General features: G+C 48.5%; 1 protein-coding gene and 1 non-coding gene across 6 annotated transcripts in view; one reads left to right on the forward strand and one right to left on the reverse strand.

Moving 5' to 3' along the window:
- Positions 1-14718, forward strand: part of ARMC7 (armadillo repeat containing 7) — a 38505-nt gene that overhangs the window by 4405 nt on the left and 19382 nt on the right. Inside the window, exons 3-4 of one of the 5 annotated variants that reach the window (XR_001511247.2) lie at positions 2090-2243; positions 13081-13164. The exons of 1 other annotated variant lie outside the window; for it this stretch is intronic. Coding sequence is in view for 3 of the 4 variants with exons in the window: in XM_007091238.2 (XP_007091300.1) it covers positions 13081-13442 (362 nt within the window). In the remaining variant the exon portion in view is untranslated. 3 more of the 5 variants (XM_007091238.2, XM_015541638.2, XM_015541639.2) reach the window with 3 other exon arrangements.
- TRNAP-UGG lies at positions 10976-11060 on the reverse strand. Its single transcript has one exon. It is a non-coding gene; the product is annotated as a tRNA-Pro (tRNA).

Raw genomic sequence — 14718 nt, forward strand, 5'->3', positions numbered from 1 at the left:
GGCCTGGCCTGGATTCTTGCTCTCCTGGGCAGCTTCCCAGAGTGGGTGATCAAGCCCTGGACCTGGAATCCCCAGTCCCAGCTGTTCCACTTCCTAGCTGATTCTTGTGGCTGAGTTCCATCTGTCCCTTCTTTGAGACTCATTCCCTCACCTGTGTTTGCCTTACTCTGCAGGACTGTCGGGGGGAACAGACGCACGGTGCGTGTGTCTGTCTCCGTGAAGGTACTTTGTCTAGCTGGTTACTCTGTTAGTATCATTATCACCAAGCTTTTCCCTGCCACTTTTCCTCCTTATTTTCTCTTCCTCTCCTTCCCACCAGCGCAAGATCCCTAATCCCCAGAATAGTAGCTTTCCCAGCCTTGAATCCCTCCATGGGGTTATCGGCAGAGTAGATTTCTCTTGTATTTATTGTGCGTGACAGAGAGTCCCCGTCGTACTTAGGTGCACGTTTTGCTATTGCTGTCATTTCCTTTTCTCTTAATGTCGCTGGCCCTAAATGGCCAGCTGTCGGGTGCTTATTCCACTAACAGGCTCTGTGCTGTGCTTTGTAGCTTTGAGTCTTTCGTGTCTTGTGGCAGGCCTGACATTGTGATCTCCACGAGGACAGAGCCCAGCTTTGCCTATCTCTGGGGAAGGGGAGGGAAGGGCCCAGAAGGTGCAGAGCACTAACCATGACGTGTTGCTGCAGCCCTGAGTGGGGTTGGCTCTGGAATAACTGGCAGAGAGAAGAGGTGGGTTAGATTGCCTGTGGCCCACAGAACCAAAACCAGTGTCCGTTGGTTGGCAAGGAGTGTAGTGAGTTTGGTAAGAGCTGGGCTTTGGGGTCAGGCAGGCCTGGGTTCAAGTCCTGGCTCTCCCGCTTAACTCCTGGCCTGTGATTTGCCTTCTCTCATCATGTCGGGCGGGGCGGCACCAGTACCTGCCTCACAGAGTTGTTGAGAGAATCAAATGAGATCAAGTGTCTGCAGCTGCGGGATCCCCTAGGCCTCCACCCCAAGGGCCTGGTGTCCAGGGCCCCCTCTGAGGATAAACAGTTCCCTCATCTCCCAAAGAGGAGGTGGGATGGCATGCTGTCCTTCACGAGGGGAACCACTTGTCTGCCTCAGGGGTTCTTTCCTTCTGGAAAAACACTGAATAATAGAAAAAATAATGAAAGTCGATCGTTGGCCTCCCAGCGAGTGTCTGGGCAGCATTAGGCAAAAGGCGCCTGGCCCTAATGCATGTGTTGGCGCTGTACCCAGGCCCCCCCTAGCTACAGAGCTGGTGCTCTCGCACTTCGGAGGACGTGGAGTGGTAGCTGGCACCCAGGGAGCACCCTCTGTGTGCCAGGCGCTGCCTTCTGTGCTTTGTCGCCTCTGACCCTGAGACACTGAAAGTGGCGCTCATAACTTCCATTTTCCATAAGGAGTCTGAGGCTTAGGAAGGATCAGTGGGTTGGCCCAAGGTTTAAAGAGTGCCAGCCTGGGACAGAAACCAAGGCTGTCAGATTCTAGAAGAGGGCAGAGGAGTTCCCAGTTCCCGGGTCTGTGGAAGGTTGAAAGGCACTTCCTCCACACCCTTCATGTTACTGATGAGGAACCAGGCGTGGAGAGAGCACTGCCCCTCGGCTGGTTCATGGCAGGGCAGGGTCCGAATGCAGGCTTCCTTCCGCCTGCCCTTGCAGCCCACCACAGTGGCAGGCATGCTTCTGGGGTGGTGCTGATGCGCTCAGCGCTGAGATGAGACCTCCTGTCAAGTGGCTCTGCCCGCCCTGGGGGCTGAGGGCCTGACCGCCAGCACTTTGGTTCAGCTGCAGTTGTTTTGGTGGGCTGTGGTGGCAGGTCTGAAAGCTGCACTGTGGCGAGTTGGGGTCCCCGACCATTGACTTGCCGGGGGGCCATCTTCCTGTGACCTGTGAAATACCCTGGGGAGGATGACTACAGCCTTAAAGAAGAATCTGGTTCCGGTGGTTGCCTGTAGCCCGCAGGGATTTTTGAGTCTCTGTACCTTCCCCTTTCTTGGCCTTTTCTTTTGTGGATTTGCCCATTTAGAACAACTGTAGAACTGTTTTACCTTTTGGTTGTAGTCCTGGCTGCCTTTTTCCCCTCAGGGTGAAGGGCTCTGGTTGGGAGCTGTTAGGATAAAAGCTGCCTTTCTGGATGCCTACTGTCTGCCCACGGTGTGCCCACTACTTGCCAGCACATGCCCACCTTGTACCAGCACCGCCTGCAAGGTCTCTGAATGTGTCACCAGCCGCAAGGCAGGTAGGACTCAGCCCTCTTTATGTATGAGGAAACAGCTCTTCAGTGAAGTTAGGTCCATTGCCTGGGGCTCACACTGTTAGTGATGACTGGAGCCAGGAATTTACCCAGTCTCCCTGGATCCAAATTCCATGCCCAGGGGACCCAGCTGGCAGACCCAATGCTGAAACTACAGAGCATCGTCTTCCTTTGTTCTTTGTTTCCACTGCACCTTGCCATTTCCACGCTCTCCGTGCACAGCCCGGGGCCTTGCTTGATCGCCCACTAAGAGGAGCTGCCACTGGGAGACAGCAGTGGTTCGGGCCAGAGCTGCCCTTGTTTGGGATGGGAGGTGGGAGTGGGTGAATTACAGAGAGCCAGATAAAAAGCCTGGATCTCAGTAAATACTCAAATGAATGAAAGAATTTGGAGCTCTTGCTCCAAATGAAGCCTTTGGCATTAATTTGGGAATGTTTGCCCAAAGCACTATTGGCTGAGTCTCACGCGTTCTAGATGCAGTGTGTGTTCACCACTGCATCAGCCTAGATGCTGTATGGAGACACAAAGGAACCAGGAGAGGGCGCCTGGGCCACTCAGTCAGTTGAGCAAGCATCTGACTCTTGATTTCAACTCAGGTCATCATCTCATGGTTCATGAGTTCGAGCCCCGAGTGGGGCTGCACACACACAGTGCAGAGCCTGCTTGGGATTCTCTCTCTCTCTCTCTGCCCTTCTTGTGCTCGCTCACGCTGTATCTCTCTCTCTCAAAATAAATAAACTTAAAAAAGTGCCAGAAAACTTACAAGAAAAAAAAAGAGAGAGAGATGCCAGAAGATAATTCTCTGCCTCCAAGAAAACTGGTTGAATCTTAGGATATCACAGAATACTTGGCAGTTTTGTTACTAAATCAGGGTTCCGGGGAGCACCTAAGTGGCTGCATTGGTTAAGAGTCTGACTCTTGATCTTAGCTCACGTCTTGAGTTCAGCGCTGGACATGGAGCCTACTTAAAAAATACATAAAAATAAATAAAACGGGGTTCAAGTAAGTGGCTTCCCAGAATTCATGTTAAATTACTTTCCCGGTTTCTATTTCCTGCAATACATGTAGTTGCCACCAGATGGTGGTGGTGCTCAGAAAAAGACCAGTATTTAAAAAATAAAAAAAAAGAAAAGAAAAAGACCAGTAGATAAATCCTCAGCAATCTCTGGGGAAAAAGTTTTTTTAATACTTACTTACTTTGAGAGACAGCGCACACACATGGAAGAGGGGCAGAGAGAGAGGGAGACAGAGAATTCCAAGCAGGCTTCCATTAGTGCAAAGCCCAACATGGGGCTCGATCCCACAAACCGTGAGATCATGACCTGAGCTGAAACCAGGAATCAGACACTTAACCAGGTGAGCTACCCAGGCGCCCCCCTGGAAATACTACTTAATAAAATTGAAGGCAGGCACTCCCCATGACCCAGAATTGTATTCATAGGGTTAGGGTACATGCACATGCAGACACATGCAAAAATGTCACCAGCAGCATGATCTGTAACAGTTCCAAACTTGAAACAGTCAATAATAGAGTGGATGCTGACATTATGGGATATTCATACTGCTCGCTTAGCAAGGTAAATTAACAATCTGTAGCTACCTGTAGTAATCTTACCTGACGTTAAGCAAATGGTGCTCCACACATAATACATACAGTGTAACTATATTTCCGTAAAATCCAAAAATAGGCGGAAGTGAGTTACAGTATTAGTATAGCAGGGGTATATATAGTAAAATTATTTTTTATTAAAAATTTAAAAGTTCCTGCTTGTTAATTAGAAATTATTAAACTATTACAAGTCAGGAAGGTGTTCACCTCTGATGGGAGAGAATTGGATCAGGAAGGGACATGCAGAGGCTTTTGGGTTGCTGACTATTTTCCTTCTTGACCTTTGTGCTGGTTACATGGGCACGTGCATTCTCATTGTTAAACTCTACCTGTATGTGTCATTTCTTTCTGTACATGTGGGTTGAAGGTATGGCCCTGTGCCAGCCTCTGGGGCTATAAACAGGTGCATGCTTGGTCCACATGTACTGCGTGCTGGGTGGTGGGGGCAGTGGTGGTACTTGATCACATTCTTTGAATTATCTTGAGCCATTTTGCTGATGAAGAAACTGAGGCTTAGAGAAACTGAGTTGCTTGCTCTGGTCACCTAGGTCCTCAGTGGCAGTGCCAGGAATCTAACTAGATCTGCCCACCTTTGCTTCATCTTCCATATTCTGGGGCTTCACTATACCTCCTTCTCTCACTGATGAGTCAGGTAGGCCCCTGGGGTCATACAACTTTCTGCTTAAAAAGGAATTCCTCGGGGCACCTTCTGCCTCAATAGGTAGAGCATGCAACTCAACTCATGATCTCGGAGGTCATGAGTTCAAGCCTCACGGGCTTAGAGTTCACGTAAAATAAAATGAAACAAAACAAAAAACAAGGAAGGGGTGCCTGGGTGGCTAGTCAGGTAAGCACCCAACTTCAGCTCGGGTCATGATCTCATGGTTCGTGGGTTTGAGCCCCATGTCAGGCTGTCTACTGTCAGTGTGGAGCCCCACGTCCACCTCTCTCTCTGCCCCTCCCCTGTTCTCTTTCAAGCTCATGCTCTCTTTCTCGGTCTCAAAAATGAATAAACATTAAAAAAAGAATTCCTCAGCCATCCGTCTGTGGCAGGATTCCCCTTACAGAAAGGGGGTGACGTCAGTGTTCTCACCCCATTGCTTCCTTCCACACTAGCTGGACCAGGGCAGTCTCTGCCCTCCCTCCTGGACTTGCAGAGACCAGTTTCCCTTCCACTTAGTTCTGGACCCAAGCAAGGTGTGTGTGTGTGTTTGTGTGTGTGTGTTAATTTATGTGAATACATGATTGATTCACATGGTACAGAATTCAAAAGGATATGTCGTCAACAGTAACACCTTCTGTAGCCTCTTCTGGAAGCAGCCATTTACTAGTTTCTTTTATATCCTCCCAGAGATTATTTTCAGGATTTATGAACAAATATGTGTATTTACACTTACACCTTTTTGCAAGTTCTACGCTTGTGGCAGCATATGATATGTATGTTCTGCTTTTTCTTTCTTTTCTCTCTCTCTCTCTCTTTTTTTTTTTTTTAGCTTAGCATCATGTCTCAGTGCACCTGCAGTATCAGCCCCTAAGGAGCTGCCTCATTCTTTGTGAATGCTGCCTGCTATTCTGTGCAACGGAGGCAGGGGCACATTTAGGGGTGGCCATTCAGGTTGTCTCCACTTCGCCCTCACAGGTGGTGCTGCAGTGGAATACCTTATTTGTATGTCATTTCTCCCCTGTATGGGGTATGCCTGTAGAGTAAATTTCCAGAAGTGAAATATAGGTCAGAAGTACGAAAAGCCTTGTTTTTTCTTCTTTTGATGTAATTTGACGTTTGTTATTATGGGAAACATTCATGAGTTTAGGTCAAAACTACATGCAAGGCATTTTCAGAGAAGCCTATCTTCCATCTCTAAACCTGTCACCTTGTTCCCCTCCTTTTTACACATAATGGTAGCTTTCTCTACTTACTGTTCTGTCTCTCCACATTTAAATTTCAGAAAGAACTGTTTTCAAGATGCTAAAGTAAAACCCAAGAATAAATAGGCTCAGATGAAGACTTTTATCTGGGATGGGCTGCATCCAGCCCAGTGCCCTGAGGCGTCTGAGTCATCAGAGGGCATAAAGTCTTGGGCCACTCTCTCCTAGGGCATGACGTCATTTAATTCCCCAGAACAATCCTTAGACCTTCCTGTCGCAGCATCAGCGCCCTTCTTGCTGTGTGACCTGAGGTCCCCTACCTGACCTCTTTGAGCCTTCGGCTTTCTCATCTTTGGTTTTACTTGGGGTTTTTCTCTTTTGCCTCTCCTGGGGGTTTCTGTGGTTCCGTATGTCTAGAAGGGCCCTGCTTTTGCCTCTTGTTCTTTTTTTTGTCTTGTCTGGTTTGCCTGAAACACTTTCATCAGCCAGTCAGAACTTGGTCTCCCTTTTGTTTGGTAACCACGGTTTAAATGGCAGCACCATCAACATACAGTGACGTGCACATATCTTAAGTGTCAGTTTGACGAATTTTTTTTCTTGAACTTTTTCTTGTTTTTTTAAGGTTTTAAATTCTGGTTAGTTAAAATTCAGTGTAATATTAGTTTCAGGTGTATGATACAGTGATTCAGCATTTCCACACAACATCCAGTGCAGTTTATTGGATTATTAAATTCATTAAGGTATATGTATATCTATGTAACCACTAAAATCAAGACCTAGAATGTTTCCATCTCCCCAGAAAGGTCCCTTTCCCAGTTAGTGTCTTCCACCCCTCCCCAGGTAACCAATATTCTAACCCATGGGTTTTACCTGTCCGTCCGTCCGTCCGTCCGTCTGTCCTTCCTTCCTCCCTCCCTCCCTCCCTCCCTCCCTTCCTTGATTTGATTTGATTTGATTTGATTTATTTAATGTTTATTTATTCTTGAGACAGAGACAGAGCGTGAATAGGGGAGGGACAGAGAGAGAAGGAGACACAGAATCTGAAGCAGGCTCCAAGCTCTGAGCTGTCAGCACAGAGCCTGACACGGGGCTCGAACCCACGAACTGTGAGATCATGACCTGAGCCACAGTTGGACACTTAACCGACTGAGCCAGCCAGGTGCCCCATATTTTATTTATTTATTTTAATTCTTACTTACTTTTGAGACAGAAAGAGATAGACCATGAACAGGGAAGGGGCAGAGAGAGAGGGAGACAGAATCCGAAGCAGGCTCCAGGCTCGGAGCTGTCAGCACAGAGACCAATGTGGCCCAAACTCACGAACCATGAGATCATGACCTGAGCCAAAGTCGGATGCTTAACCAACTGAACCACCCAGGTGCCCCAAGATTTTATTTTTAAGTGATCTCCACACCCACCATGGGGCTGGAACTTACGACCCTGAGATCAAGAGTCACATGCTCCACCAACTGAGCCAGCCAGGTGCCCCTGTTTTGCCTGTTCTTGAACTCAATCTGCGTACAATCACACAGGATGTACTCCTGTGTCTGGTTTCTTTCACTCAGTGTTTTTGATATCCATCCAGATTGTTACAGTGTCCTTAGTTCATGTCTTTGTATGAATATGCCACAATTTGTTCATCTGTTCACCTGTTGATGGAGATTTGAATTGTTTCTAATTTAGAGCCTTTATGAAGAAAGCTGTTAGTTTGTACACAAGTTTTCTTGTATAGGTATGTACTCCTTTTTCTCAGAATTACGTAGAAGTGAAATTGCTGAGTCCTAGGGTAGGTGGATGTTTAACTTGTGAAGCTGCCAGATACTTTTCCACCTTCATTATGCGGTGTGAGACCCCCATACCCCTGTGTATGAGAATTCCAGCATCCCCACCTCCCACCAGCTCTTACTATTGTCGTTCTGCTTTGTTTTAGCCATGATAGGCGTGTGGAGGCATCTGATCCTGCCTCTGAGAAGTAGCTATGAGCACTGTGTCCTACACTGGCCCTATCGTGCAGAGTTATCCAAGTCTCTGTTCATTTTTTACATTGTGTTCATCTTTCATTGATAGTAATATACTTTAAATCTTTTTTGTTATGTTTATTCATTTTGAGAGAAAGAATAACACACACACACACACACACACACACACACACACGCTCAAGCCGGGGAGGGGCAGAGGAGAGAAGGAGAAAGAGAATCCAAAGCAGGCTCCGCACTGTCAGCACATAGCCTGATGTGTGGCTCAGTCCCACGAACTGTGAGATCATAACCTGAGCTGAAATCAAGAGTCAGTCAGCCGAAATCAAGACACTCAACCAGCTGAGCCACCCAGGCACCCCAGTAATATATATTCTTTATATGTTAAGTCTATTATTATATAATTCAATACTTAATATATATTAATAGACTTTATATATTAAGTCTATTAATTTTTTTAAATGGTGTCATTTGATGAGGTTTTTTTTTTTTTTTTTTTTTTGAGCAGCAAGCAAAAGTTTATTAGAATATAAGATTAGAAAGGAAGAATAGGAAAGCTCTCTTTACAGAGAGAGATAGAGCACATGTGGGGGAGGGGCAGAGAGAGGATCCCAAGTTCAACGCGGGGCTCAAACTCCCAAAACACGAGCTCATGACTTGAGCCGAAATCAAGAGTCAGATGGTTAACTGACTGAACCACCCACGTGCCCTGGCTTTTACTTTCTAGGTGAAATTCAGCTTTTTTTTTAGTTTTTTTTAAATCCTTTTCCTGGTTACAAAAAAAATTTTTTTTCATGGAGGAAAACTTGGAAAATAAAATAAAAATGACTCCTAATTTTGCTGCACAGAAATAAGTATTGTTAGCATTTTGCTGTGTTTCCAGCTTGTCTTTTTTTAATGTATCTGTTTACTGAGCATGTGTTATATGCCAGCCTGAGGCGACAGCATGGGACAAGACAAAGTTCCCACCCTTGTGGGATTTGTTGTCTAGTGGGGCAACCTTCAGTAAACATAATGACCAGTAACTAGGTGTGAAGGAAGGAAATGAAGGTGGGGAGGGGGCTGGTTAGGGCTGTCACAGAAGGCTCTCAGAAGAGGTGACATCTTATTGGGCTTGCTTTTTTTATTGCATTTTTATCATATATACAGTTTGATGACTTTCTTTCCTCCTCAACCTTATGTTGTAAGCATTTTCCCGTATTAAATATTCTTTGAAAACATGATTTTTAAGAACTGTATAATTTTCCATCAGATGGACGTACTGAACTTTTTCTAACCAGCCTGCTATTGTTGGGCGTTGTTTAGGAAGCTTCCGGTTTTTTGTGTTACCCTCTTCCTACAGCCCTCCTTAGTTCTTTAGGGCAGGGTCACAGAGGTAGACTCAGGAGGGAAAGCTCAAAGCACCCACGGCCTGGGCTTCTCCTGGGTCCTCTGGCTCCATTTTGGGTGCTCGTGTTGAGACTTCTTGCTCCCCCGAAGCCCCTCTCTTTCCAGACCTTCGTGTTCTCCCCTCCGAGGATCGCTGCCAGCAAGGCAGAGGGGCTTGGAGAAGTGCCTGTGGTTGGGCCCCAGGCAGTGGTGAGCTCTGGCAGGTGCAGGATCCACCCTTGGAGACTTCCTAGGTCTCCAGATAGGGAGCAGATTGGGCCAGCTGTCCTGAGGCCTCCTCCTGCCTTCACCGTCCAGCACGTACCATCTGATTATCCCCCAGCCTGGGTGGCAGTGTCCCGCCCAGGCACATCTGTGTGTGATGGTGACTCACTAGCTGAGAGTGACTCAGGATTCATCTTATCATACTTTACAGTGGAGATAAATCCTACCCTCTGCCCCCGGTCCATTAGACTATGGTGTGGGTAGGAGGCTGGTTCACCGCTTGTAGTTCAGAAGACGTGGTGTAGGTGAGTCCGGGAAGCCAGAGGCCTGCCAGAGCATTTCTACTTGTGCCATGAGAGTGGCATAGGGTTTCCATCCTTGGGACTCGGGGCAAGTTACTCAACAGCTCAGCTTCCACTGAAATAGGGGTGATAGCAACACTTCATGGGGTTCAGTCATGTTCCCAGCATGTGTCCGGTGAGAGTACCCCATTGCAGGTCCCTGGGTTGCGGAAGTAAACCAGAAAGCAGGGCCTTGCCTTATGGTGTCCAGTGACAGGGACAGACAGCAAGTACGGAAGGCAGTCAACAGGATGACCCCAGGATATGCTCAGGCCTATGAGTGTCCCATAGGGAGGGAGCTCCTCATCAGAGTGCCTTGTCTCCCTCACCTTGTGACTCTGAGAGCGCCACTAAGCTGCTTCCTTCCCTCGGGGGGGGTACTTTGAGCCACAGCTCGAATGCCAGCACTGCAGAAGTCTGGCGGGGGCAACACCTCAGGAAGCCGTCCCATCCCCCAGCCCGCGGCCATTCCACCCTTACTCCCCTGCCCCCACCTTACCCCTCCTCCCCCGGCTCACTGCTTTACAACCCCTGCAACAAATATTTGTGGAGCTCCTCTTGCGCCCAGCACCAAGGACTTGACCTCAAGGCACATACCTTCTGGTGGGGCTTGGCAGTTAGCAAGAAAACCAACCTGCTAAGATGGTTTCTGGGAGTACTAAGCGTATAAAGAAGACGTGCAGTGATGAGGCGAGTGCCATGGTCATGGTGGGGAGTGGCTAGTGGGTATTCCAGGGAAACCTTACTGGTGAGGGAGCAGTGAAGGGTTGATTCCCAGCATGAGGGAGGCAGCATGTGAAAATCTGGGGCCCAGAGGCCCTAAGGATGGGCTGAGGTCGTGGCTGTTGCGAGGGACAGGGACAGAGAGGACAGACTAGATGGTGCGGGGCTGTGAAGACCTCAAAGGGGAGTTCAGATTTTATTCCAAATACAGTGAGAAGTCCCTAGAGGGTAACTGGATAAAACCTTTAAAGACATTTCCCTAGGGGTACCTGGGTGACTCCATTGGTTAAGCATCTGACTTCAGGTCAAGATCTCCTGGTTTGTGGATTCAAGCCCAGAGCCCCATGTCAGGCTCTGTGCTGACAGCTCAGAGCCTGGAGCCTACTTTGGAATCTGTGTCTCCCTCTCTGTCTGCCCTTCCCCTGTTCATGCTCTGTTTCTCTGTCAAAAATAAATAAAATGTTAAAAAAAAATTTTTTTTTAATTTTTTTTTTTTTTAAACATTTTATTTATTTTTGAGACAGAGAGAGAACATGAACAGGGGAGGGTCAGAGAAAGAGGGAGACACAGACTCTGAAACAGGCTCCAGGCTCTGAGCTGTCAGCACAGAGCCCGACGCGGGGCTCGAACCCACGGACCACGAGATCATGACCTGAGCCCAAGTCAGATGCTTAACCGACTGAGCCACCCAGGCGCCCCCCCCCAAATTTTTTTTTTTTTTTTTTTTAACGTTTATCTATTTTTGAGACAGAGAGAGACAGAGCATGAACGGGGGAGGGGCAGAGAGAGAGAGGGAGACACAGAATCGGAAGCAGGCTCCAGGCTCTGAGCCATCAGCCCAGAGCCTGACGCGGGGCTCGAACTCACGGACCGCAAGATCGTGACCTGAGTTGAAGTCGGACGCTTAACTGACTGAGCCACCCAGGCACCCCCCCAAAAAATTTTTTTTTAATAAATAAATTGCACTGCATCCATAAGGTAGTCACTGCATGGCCATTAGATGGTGCCATGGTTGTAGATCTGTGGGCCTGGAAAGATGTTTACAAATATGTTGTGGGGCTTTTTGTTTTTTTTGTTTTTTTTGTTTTTTTTCAACATTTATTCACTTGAGAGAGCATGAATGAGGGAGGGGCAGAGAGAGAGAGGGAGACCCAGAATCCAAAGCAGGCTCCAGGCTCTGAGCTGACAGCACAGAGCCCGACGTGGGGCTTGAATTCATGGATTGTGAAATCATGACCTGAGCTGAAGTCAGACGCTTAACCGACTAAGCCACCCAGGCACCCCTACGTTGTTTTGTGTTTTAAAGTTTGTTTATTTTGAGAGAGAGAGTGCAGGGGAGGAGGAGAGGGAGAGAGAATCCCATGCATACTCTGTGCTGTCAGTGCAAAGCCCAGTGCAAGGCTCCATCTCATGAACCATAAGATCATGACCTGAGCTGCAGTCAAGATTTGGACACAACCCACTGAGCTACTCAGGCACCCTGTTTGTTTGTTTGTTTTGTTTGTTTGTTTGTTTTTAAAATAAGCTTATTTTGGGGCGCCTGGGTGGCGCAGTCGGTTAAGCGTCCGACTTCAGCCAGGTCACGATCTCGCGGTCCGTGGGTTCGAGCCCCGCGTCAGGCTCTGGGCTGATGGCTCAGAGCCAGGAGCCTGTTTCCGATTCTGTGTCTCCCTCTCTCTCTGCCCCTCCCCCGTTCATGCTCTGTCTCTCTCTGTCCCAAAAATAAATAAAAAAACGTTGAAAAAAAATTATAAAAAAAATAAATAAAAATAAAATAAGCTTACTTATTTTGTGAGAGAGCATACACACATGAGCAGGGTAGAGACAGAGAGAGAGAATCCCAAGTAGGCTCCACGCTGACTCAAGGCTTGATCCCACAAACCATGAGATCATGACCTGAGCTGAAACTAAGAGTTGGACGCTTAACCAACTGAGCCACCCAGGCGCCTGTATCACATTTTTATTGAATGTTTATATTTACTCACATATTTTGAAACTGAGGAATGAAAAGCGAATGTTAAATGGATGGTAGGATTACGGTGGCTTGTAATTTGGCTTCTAGTATTTATAACTGCTTTATTGAGATAGTATAAGCTGTACATCCTTAAAGGATATGATTTGATATGTTTTGACACGTATACACCTGTGAGACCATCACCTTACCTATGTTTTTTAATTCTGTAAAGTGATGTATTAGATTTTATTTTATTTTTTTGCTTTAATTTTTTTTTAATGTTTATTTTTAAGAGACACAGAGCATGAGTTGGGGAGTGGCAGAGAGAGAGGGAGACACAGAATCCAAAGCAGGCTCCAGGCTCTGAGCCGTCAGCACAGTGTCCGACGCAGGACTCAAACTCACAAGCCACAAGATCATGCCCTGAGCCAAAGTTGGACGCTTAACCGACTGAGCCGCCCAGGCGCCCCTGTGTTTTTGCTTTAAAAAAAAAAAAAGGAAAGCATATCAACCATTGAACTGGCTGAACCAAGCGGGGAAGGGATTGGTACCCACTTCCTGAAGGCTAGGCTGTGATGGGCAGGCGGGAATCTTGAAAGGAAGGGCTGGGTACCAGAATGGACTTTGGATCTCTTGTCCCTGGGCCACCTTCTCATAGGCCTGGGCCCTTTTTCAGGACAAAGTGGGCTGAGAGAAGCTGGGAGGGGCGGTGGGAGGATGCCCAGGCCTGAGCATCCAGTCTCCCTTTGCCCTTCCCCAGGAGGCCTCTGCAACCTGTGTCCAGACAGGGCCAACAAGGAGCACATCCTGCAGACAGGGGGCATCCCCCTCATCATCAACTGCCTGTCCAGTCCCAACGAGGAGACCGTGCTGTCCGCTGTCACCACAATCATGTACCTGAGCTCCCCAGGCTCTGCCTCCCACCCTGAGCTGACTGCCATGCCCGTGGTACAGTGCATGCTGCGCTTCTCTCTCTCGGCCAACACCAGGCTCCGGAACCTGGCCCAGATCTTCCTCGAAGACTTCTGTTCCCCAAGCCAGGTGGCGGAAGCCCGTAGCTGGCGGGCTCACTCTGCCCTGGGTATCCCACTGCCAAGGACTGAGGCCCTGCAGCAGCCCTGATCCAGGGAGATCTCATGGCCATTGACACCCTGACCGCTAGAGACGAGACCACAATCCCAGTGGGGACTCGGGGAGCGGGAGCAGCCTGGCTCCCACTGAGTGTGTTCTCCCCAAAAGGTGCCCTTTAAGGTATTTTAAAGGTGAGTTTTCTCAGTGTGACACATATTTACACTGTGATGAGAGGCATTAGATGAGTGAGGAAGCCAGACCTGGAGGCCCATGGAGGAGAGCAAAGGCCATTTCCATAGGTTGGCACCCTTAACCAGCTAGAAGTCAAGAGCCTGCCTCCTACCACCCCCCTCAACCCCCCGCTTGAGCCAGGCTCTCAGCCTAATGTGAGAGAGAAGCAGCTGGGACCCTAGATCCAGAGGCCTTGCAGAAGGGGGTTTTCATGAGGAGCAGCTGGGCCTGGGATTAGAATTGTTCATGCTTGAGGGAATAGGAATTCTCCTTTCACAGAAGTATCTGAAGTAATCTTGAGGAATACAAGTGAGAAGCCAGCTCTGGGAAGTTGGTCATGCCCACTCCAGGGCTATGGAAGCTGGGTACCTACACCACAAGATCTCCAGGCTGGGCACTGGGTATGGTGGACACCAGCCTGGAGAACTCTGTGGCCCGGGATCACCTGTTTATCCACACAGGCCTATCTGCCGGGCACCATGGGCTTCAAAGACGAAGGTGTGGTCTCTACTCTTGAGTGATGCAGTCCGCTGACTGTGAAGGTGGCCATCAGGTGTTAAGACCACGAGTATGAGGGTGAGGACACATCAGAATGAGGCACAGACCCTTGAAGCTTCATATTCTCCCCTCGCCACCCCATGGCCCTGGCCTGAACACCTTGGCCTTCCTCCTCTGCCATCAGGGTTGGGTTAGTGAGGGCAGGTCCCCGGCCCTGGAAGTCTCAGACTCAGGAGGGCTTTCGCAAATGCAAGAGTGGTGCTCAGGGAACACAGAGGACCTCCTGACAAAAATCTGTGGTTTAGAGTCCACAGTGTACGTTGACCAGCACAGGGGAAGCGGTGTGGGACGACCATGGGAAGTTGGGGTTCAGGAGCAATGGGGAGCTTCCTGGCCTCCCTTCTGCAGTCCCTTAAGGTTGACCTCCATGGCCACGATGAAAGATGGCAGATGCAAGAGACATGGTGTCCAGATGGGTGTGGAGGTGGGACTGAGGACAGGAGGAGGGACGAGAAAGCCTCCTCCTCAGCCTGCATTCCAGCTGCCCTCCCTAGGGCCCCTGTACCTCTACTTTCCCAAATAAAGGGCCTTTAAAGAG

This window comes from Panthera tigris, chromosome E1 (genome assembly GCF_018350195.1).
Source record: "Panthera tigris isolate Pti1 chromosome E1, P.tigris_Pti1_mat1.1, whole genome shotgun sequence".
Classification (NCBI taxonomy): domain Eukaryota; kingdom Metazoa; phylum Chordata; class Mammalia; order Carnivora; family Felidae; genus Panthera; species Panthera tigris.